The 8,873-nt window shown below is 37.6% G+C and overlaps 1 protein-coding gene across 1 annotated transcript in view; it reads right to left on the minus strand.

Annotated features, from left to right (window-relative positions):
* The window catches only part of PRCP (prolylcarboxypeptidase (angiotensinase C)), a 65,968-nt gene that overhangs the window by 22,385 nt on the left and 34,710 nt on the right, over nt 1-8,873 (minus strand). Inside the window, exons 3-6 of the mRNA XM_012641797.1 lie at nt 5,866-5,967; nt 2,862-3,043; nt 2,171-2,328; nt 1,006-1,175 (exon numbers count right to left, since the gene is read on the minus strand). Of these exons, the coding sequence (XP_012497251.1) occupies nt 1,006-1,175; nt 2,171-2,328; nt 2,862-3,043; nt 5,866-5,967 (612 nt within the window). The remainder of the gene's footprint in view (nt 1-1,005; nt 1,176-2,170; nt 2,329-2,861; nt 3,044-5,865; nt 5,968-8,873) is intronic.

An 8,873-nucleotide genomic window follows, 5' to 3' on the forward strand; every position in this document is an offset into this window, starting at 1 on the left:
GGGTATATGCATACACAAAGAGTGCGATGCGCACCATCCGAGAGATGGACACACTTGAAACTCAGACTTAGGGGTGGGGGGCAAGGGCAACATACGATGCTTTCATTGGAGCACTGCCTTCTACACGTTCTATTATTCTCACTTTATCCTTTATAAATCATTCTGATAGTTGAGCGACTGAAGCCTAATGTTTTGCCAGCGAATGATGGCATCTCGCCTTTCTATGAACACTTAATTATTTCTACTTTCATTTCCATTGTAATCATGTTTCTCTTCGCTGCAGGCTCACCTGGACTTGCAGTGAACCTTCACTTTGGAAGCATGGTCAAAAGGTTAAACACAGACTTAACAATATCAAATAAAAAAATTAAGGCGAAAGTGATGTTGTGCGTAAGAGACCATATGAAAAATCAAGACCAGCTGCTAGCGTAAAGACGCTGCATCAACGAACCACTTATGTTATGCAGATTTGTTTACACACATGGGAGAAACCAGTTCCAGAATTATTAATTTAATTATTTAATTATAAATTATCCTTAAGGGGAGCCTTGGGAGCCCTTTCGTAAGTATGAAATACTGTCAGCTGGATCATCCGTAACCCGGGGACTGCCTGCGTAGAGCATAAAGACTGAGTAAATTATGTGTGCAAAATGCACAGCACAGGATTTGGCACATAGTAATTATTCCATTAGCAGCAACCCTGCTCTTATTTCTAATTCATACAAATTTATAATCGATGCATTTTATCTCCATTTTTCAAATGAGGAAACTGAGACTCAGAAAAGTAAGGAACGTGTCCGAGGTCATGTAACCAGAAAGTGTCAGAACCCAGGATTCCAGCCTAGGTTTGACCAACTCCAGAGCCCCCATGCCATTGAAATTTTCTCTAATGCTGAAAGTCAGAGATGTACATGCACATGCACACACACACACACACACACACACACACACACACACACAAATAAGAACTATGTTATTAAAAATGATGAGGGGACATTTGCCTACCTTAATAGGCCAAGCAGGCAAAGGCTGCAGAAAGTTAGACGCATAAGGGTAGTCTACCATAGCCAGATTCACCCAGGTTTCAGCGATCCAGTCCTTCAAGTGTTGGATGTCCTGAGAAGCTAATGGGCTGCATAAGTGAAGGGCTTCAGTAAGCCACTGTCTACCTCTGCCTGCGAATAGAATCACACTGTTGGAATCTAAAACGTACTGGTCAACAGAAGGCTATACAGATCATTTATTCTTCATATAGTATTTTAGAAAACCAAATCCTCTATATCACTTCTCCAAGAATGTTTTTTCAACATTCAATGAAGTATTTTTAGAGCAACTGGAGAACACCATGATAGACAAGTTACTTATCCTCATGGAGTTTACCAGAATTAGTATTCTGAATTATTCCTCACTTTTATCTATTTGTTGAAATAAATAAATAAATAGAAACTCTCTAGAACAATGAAAATGCATATGCTACAACTAAGTAAAACAGATGGATATATCTAACAGACAGCATTGAGCAAGACATTGAACACAAAAATAATACATACTATGCAATTCCAATTACTAAAAAATTCAAGAACGAGCAGAATTAATCTATGGTTCTAGAAGTGAGGATAGCGATTTAGCTGGGTAGGTGTGGAGGCAGTGACTGAAAAAGCACGAGGGTATTTTTTTTTTTTTGAGACAGAGTCTCACTCTGTTGCCTGGGCTAGAGTGCCGTGGCGTCAGCCTAGCTCACAGCAACCTCAAACTCCTGGGCTCAAGTGATCCTCCTGCCTCAGCCCCCCGAGTAGCTGGGACTACAGGTATGTGCCGCCATGCCCGGCTAATTTTTTTATATATATATTTTTAGTTGTCCAGCTATTTCTATTTTTAGTAGAGACAGGGTCTCGCTCTTGCTCAGGCTGGTCTTGAACTCCTGAGCTCAAACAATCCGCCCGCCTCGGCCTCCCAGAGTGCTATGATGTTCTTTCTTGATCAGGATGCTAATTACACTCTATTATGACTTTGTGAAAATTCATCAAGCTAAGCATTTTGATTTGTGTACTCTTCTGTGTGTATGTTATACTTTAGTAAAATGTTCACTTAAAAAGTGAGAAGTGTTGAATTTAATAAATGCAAGGATTAAAATAAAACCCACAATCACATTCTCTTAATAAAAGCTTACCTGTATTTGAGAGTCGATTAATGGCATCCCAGGACCTGCGGATGCTCTCTGAACAATATGGACCACTTTTCCTAAAATCTGTAGTTACAATCTTCATAAATACACCACAAGGTACCAAATCCTCAAACTGCCAGATAGGGGCAGAAGCTGCAAGAGCTCTAAAAGGCAAGAAAAACAAGGAAGGAGCAAAGAAAAAATATATATATAACATCAAGTTTTAAAATTAAAACTGATACTGAACAAAAATGGTGAGAAAAATAACATAGCTGTTAATGAAACAGAAACTAGATATCTCAGTACAACAGAATGGAACATGTTTTACCCAAAACGAGTCTCTAAGTTTGCCTTGACAGTCATTAAGAAGCACTCATTCATCATCAAATTGGTATTAACTGATCAACACATAAGTGCACATATAAGAATAACATCTAATGGATGTCGGGAAGCGGGGAGGGAGGAGGAGGGGACGGGTATATGCATACACAAAGAGTGCGATGCGCACCATCCGAGAGATGGACACACTTGAAACTCAGACTTAGGGGTGGGGGGCAAGGGCAACATACATAACCTAAACATCTGTACCCCCATAATATGCTGAAATAAAAAATAATAATAATAATAACTCTACCCCCTAATGCTGGAGGAAAAAAAAAAAAAAAGAAGCATTCATGTCCAAGACAAATGCACTTACCCAACTACAATATGAGGATATTTCATCCTGAACCAGGCCGAGAGCATGCCACCATAGGAGCCCCCTAGAGCAATGACAGGTTGATTTTCAGCTCCCGAGATTGTTCTTTTCAAGTGTTTGATTAACTCTGCAAAATCAGCCAGAGCTTGTTCTGATGTCAGAAAATTCAAGTGTCTGGAATCCTAAAGAAAAGTAACAAAGAACATGGGTATAAATGTGCACATAATAGCAGCTTAGGCATAGCATAGATCCAGAAAAGAGCCAGACTCAGATAAGCTTTTCTCCAAATAGAATTTCTAGGCAATTGAGCTAAAATGCCCAGTCAAAGCAAGAGTTGTGCTAATTTAAACAACTCGTGAAAAAATGATTTTAAGTTTGTGGAAGACTAATGAATTTTGCATTCAAATGTAATGTCTGTTAAATGCTATTTACCCAAGACCTTGTTGAGGTTGTAGAAATAATAGAAACAAACTATAAATAACATTTAACAACAAATGTGACGGAATATAAACTAAGCATAACCAACAACTATTATAAATTTTATTTCAAATTTTGACACATTTAAAACGTCCACCATATAGGCAAAGATAAACTAAATCCTGTGGACAATTGAGATAAGAATCATCAGTAAAAGTAAAACTCATCCTTCCTCATCAGAAAGATTGATATTATATAGGCCATACCAACAAGTGGACCAAACTACCCTTCCTATTGTAAACTACTATAAAATTGGAAAGAAAAAAAAAAAAAAACTATTTTTAGGCATTAGAAAACAGCCAACACAAGACATTGATCCCTGAGTGAAATTCATAAAGTTCCACGATTGTCTAGCTGTCTGTGTGGGGACAATTTCCCTACTGCAGTATAGGAAGGTGAAGCTTAGAGTCCTGCTGAACTGAGAAGGCTAACGAGGTATTTTTAAAATATGTCTGCAAATTCTTGACACTCCTTCCTTTAAAAGGTGAAGCCTACTTCCACTCCCTTTGAACCTGGGCTAGACTTAGTGACTTGGTTCTAATGAACAGAATGTGGCAGAAGTGATGACATGTGACTACCACGGCTAGATCATAAACAAGCTCTGCAGTTTCCACCTTGCTCTCCTGGACTGCCAACTTTGAGGGAAAATAGCTACCAAATCTTCAACTAAAGTAGGCCCTTAACTGAAACCTCTTGTCAACATCCAGCACCAGTTTATCACCCATAAGAGTGGTCCTCCATATGAGTGAAGGGATCTTCCAGGCCCAGTCAAGCCTTCAGATGACTGTAGCACCAACTGACATCTTAACCAGTGAAACCTCCTGAAACAGAACCACCTAACTAAGCCACCCCTAACTCCTCACTCACAGAAACTGTAAGGTAATAAATGTTTATTGCTATTTTAAGCCACTAAGGTTTGAGGTAATCTTTTACATACTAATAGAAAATAGTACAGCTACATATCTATATTAGGCTAACCTGTTTGACCTTCAGGCTTTGGTCTTACCACTCTGATTCCTTGCATCATTTGGCATATTACTGAATCCCGTAACTCCCATCTTTCCTCTTTCCTACTTATGCTGCCTACTCCTTTAGCCTTCTCGTTCATCCAAGATGTATGCTTTCTAACTTCTTACCTCCTCTCTCACTGTCACTATTCTTTACTTCCAGTTTTTATGGCCCTATGTATAGTTGAGCGCAATTTTTGTTTCCAATCCTCTCATAATATCTGTAACATCCATCATGTTGCTGACAAATTCTGTGAGCACACAAATGGAAAGAAGCGTACCAAAAAGAGCCCCTAGCTCCATTTTGCTAACACAGGATCAATCACAGGGACTTAGAAAGGGAGTTATATTTCTATCCGGAACAAGCTGACGCTTTCCCAATGGTTTTAGGACCTGTCTACTTCCTTAGTCAAATATTTATGAAAAATACTAAGCTAAAGAATAAAGTGCCCCATACAACCCAGCAAATATCAACAGATCATTCCGCTTTCTATTGATAACACAAGAACAATTTTAACTTATTCTTATTATTTATTTTATTTATAATACAAAATAATAAAATCTATTTTTTAAAAATAAAAACTCCTTTCAAAATAGGCAGTCTAGAAAATAACTGACCCCAATTTCTTCTGAGAATTCCCAAAAGCATGATATATATATCTCATATATATATCATATATACACATATGTATATACATTTGTGTGTGTGTGTATGTATATCGCCATACATACACACACACACACACACACACACACACACACACACACACTGGTGGTGCTAGGTAGTGCACAAACATTTTTAATGTAACATGTATTGTTTCATTCTAATGTAATTTGAAAAAAAAACAGTACATGAAGCCCTTGGTTAAGATAATGCTAAGTTTAAAAAATAAGTTGAATAAAGAAAAGCATTAAGTAAATAACAACAACACAAGTGGTAAGCTAATATAGCCAGAATCACAAGGATAGTACCTCAGTGACTCAGCTGAGGAAAAGTGTCCTGGTTTATTAGGTATAGAGTCTGCGGCAGATGCCAAAGCTCCTGCGGGTACAGGAAAGGGAATCCGAGGGGCCAGTTGGCCCCGCAGAAGCAGAGAGCCCATTTATCCGTACTTTATTGATTGAAAAACACCTTAGTAGATAAATATTTACATACTCATTATATTTTTTTCCAGTGGAAGGCCCAATAATGTGTGTATAATTTATAAAGCAGAACTGTACACTGATATTTCTGAAATTATGAAAAGCTCCCTACACTGTCTCTGTAGCCATAAAGTAAGATTTACCAGCTGAAGCTGACCTAGGCACCCTGAGTTAAAAACTGATTAACATTAAAAATGATAATAATATGGCTAAAAAAGCCTCAATCTGTTCAAATTGTATATAAAAAGGAATGATTAAATACAAATTATTGAGAGTTCAGGCAGTTCAAGTTAAAGTTATCATCCAGTGGCATATGTAATTAGAAAATATTATAAACTTAAAAAAATTTTTAAAATTAAAAGTACAAGTATACTTACCTTGTATGAGCTCTGACCAAAGGGTAGGGACTCTCCATAGTATCGATGTTCAGCAAACACCAACATAGCTTTCAATTCCTCAGCCACATCCCACATGAATCCCTACGAAGAATTTGCAAATTCATAGTATAAAATCAGGATGTGAAAAAAAGTCAATGCACCTTTTTGCACACTGTATGAAATGGATGTTAAACCAGACCGAAAAGAGATCTCTGAAAAGTTGTACAATTTATGTTTGTTCTACAGATGAATGACACAATTGCTGTTTCATTGTTGCACACCAATATCACAATGTATTAGAATGAAACAATCCAAAATAACACATAATGAGGTTGCTCATCCACTAGTCATTCCAACTCTTTTTAACCTGACACTCTAGCCCTAAAATCAACATTATATCTACAATTGTCTTCAAATTATGCTGTGTGCCAAATCTTCTAGGAAAGAGTTAAATTTACCTAAGTAAGCTGCCTACTCATAAGCATTTACAATATAAAAGAGAAAACAGTACAAATAAGCATAGTAAACTCCCTTGGGGTTTCCATTAATCTTATTTATTGGAAAATAAATAGTAGCTTACAAGAGCGAATATTAACTGAGTGCTTATAATGTGTCAGGCACTGTTATAAACACTTTATATGTATTAATTCACTTAATTGTCATTAATTATCTAAGAAATAGGCACTTTGATGATCCCTGTTTAACAGATAAAGCACATTGAGACACAGAGTTTATATAACCTTCGACATTCACACAGCTAGTAAGTGGCAGAGCCAAGATTCGAACACAGGCTGCCGGGCTCCAGAGCACCATCTCCAAGTGCTGTTTGACCTCATTGCTCTGATACCTATGGCTAGTCATTAATCAATCACTGCATTTTTTCATTTACCTCAGTTGTGGCCTCAGAATGCTTTGTCAACAAAGCATTGTAGGCAACCAACACCAATCGATTAGATTTAGATTTAGCACAGATTAAAACTATTTGTCATTCCTAGGGCACTTGTTGCTTTTTAATGAATTGCTACTCTCTAGGAAGGACTAAGAATCTCAAAATGTTTTTGTTTGTTATGATCAAAAAATGAACGATTACAAGAGCTGTATGTATTTGAGGATAAAGAATTTAACCTGTTATCTGTGATGGTTTCAGTAACTCCTAAGTTCTCTCTTTAGGACATACTCATTTCCTGCCCATTCATCTACAGATCCTGCAACACTCACCTCAAGCGCACCCTCCTCTGCCTGTCTGACCCTGGCAATGCTGATCACTCCCTCCTCTCCACATCACCGTGCTAGGTATAGACCACTATTACTGTGCTGCAATATTTGCTTACATGTGTGTCTTACTCTACCAGATTGTGAGTATCTAAAGGGTAAGGACCAGCCATCAAAATATCCAGTCCTCTGTGGACCTCAGGCTTTGAGAGGAAGTAATTTCATTGAACTAGTTCACAATGTAATAAGTGATTATTTGCCTGCATCTATTTCAGGAGCATTTTTATTTTTCAAAAGAGGTTCATGTAATATATTAACATTTGTGAATATTATGTGCTTACAAGTCCCTTAATCTTACTTAGCCTTTACACCTACTCTATGAACTAGATATTATTCCTATACCCATTTAACAGATGAGAAAACTGAGGCAAAGAAATGTCCCCAAAGTCACAAAGCAAAGTGGTGAAATCACAATTCAAATCTTGTTCATCTGGTTGAAGTTTTCACTCTCGACTATACTCTCCACTATACTACACTGCCTCTCAATAAATGAAAGTCCAAAAGTGTGTGTGCATTAGAACACTTTGGTATGTAAAGAAAGGTATCTGGGGCTGTGGAAGTGCCAGGATCTACCCTTCCAGGATCTGCTCTAGTCAGTTCCCTAGAACCGTTCCCACACTGAGTATATTTTCCTTTCTACCACCTCTGAGGACAGAGAGTCCCCAACAAGCCTTAAGTTCTGCCACAGTGCCTGTCAGAACAGTGAGGTCTGGTGGAAGCAGGAACAGCTACCTGCCTGAAATCAAAGAGAAAAGGAACTGGGAAAATCGCTGGACAGGAGAAGCTGCCCTGTGGCCCTGGCATAAAAGGAAAGTCACACAAAAAAGAGAAGAGACAAGGTAGCCTCTGTTGTTTCACAGAATAAAAGAGCAGAAATCTGATGGAAATGAAGTTCTGATGTCATTTGTCACTGATCTAAAAGAAACAGACATCCTAGGGTCTCATTTCTCAGGGAATTATTTTATCTTCAAGTAAAATATTTAGATTCTTAACATTCCTAAAAAAAAAGGTCAGAAATGAGGAATGCAATAACAGTGTAATTGGATTCATATCCTTACATTCAATTATATCAGTTCAACAAACAGTGACTAAGACCTCCTGAATACTAGGTACCACACCAGACACTGGCATTGGAGATAATATGATTAGTCCCCACTTTAAGGTAATTCACAGACTGGCTTTTTGGTAGAAAGTTGACATTCTCTAGTCATAGCAGTGATACACTGAAAAGGAGAATTTCTTCCTTTCATGTGTCCTTATAAATTAAGTTTTGTTAATGGATTTAGTATTATAATAAAAGGTGACAGAAAGTATAGTCAGGGAAGCAAGCTAACAGGCTATACTATTTTTAGCACTCACAAATACAAGAAAAATGGTAGAACAAGAAAACTAAACTAAAATATAGTTACAACTGTACATTTTCTCATCCCTATTTGACAGTCAAACTTGTATATTTTTAATTTGCATTGGCTTTGTTTAGGTTTTATTCATTCATTCAACAAGTATTTATGATTTGTTAAATAATAAATGTTATTATGTGCCTAATACAGTCCTAGACTCTGAGAACACATCACTGAACAAACATATAAAAATTCCTGCCCTTGTGTTTACCATCTAGAGACCATAATCAAAACAAACTATAGGCCGGGCGCGGTGGCTCACACCTGTAATCCTAGCACTCTGGGAGGCCGAGGTGGGCGGATTGTTTGAGCTCAGGAGTTCGAGACCAGCCTGAG

This window comes from Propithecus coquereli, unplaced genomic scaffold, assembly GCF_000956105.1.
Source record: "Propithecus coquereli isolate 6110/MARCELLA unplaced genomic scaffold, Pcoq_1.0 Scaffold170, whole genome shotgun sequence".
NCBI lineage: Eukaryota > Metazoa > Chordata > Mammalia > Primates > Indriidae > Propithecus > Propithecus coquereli.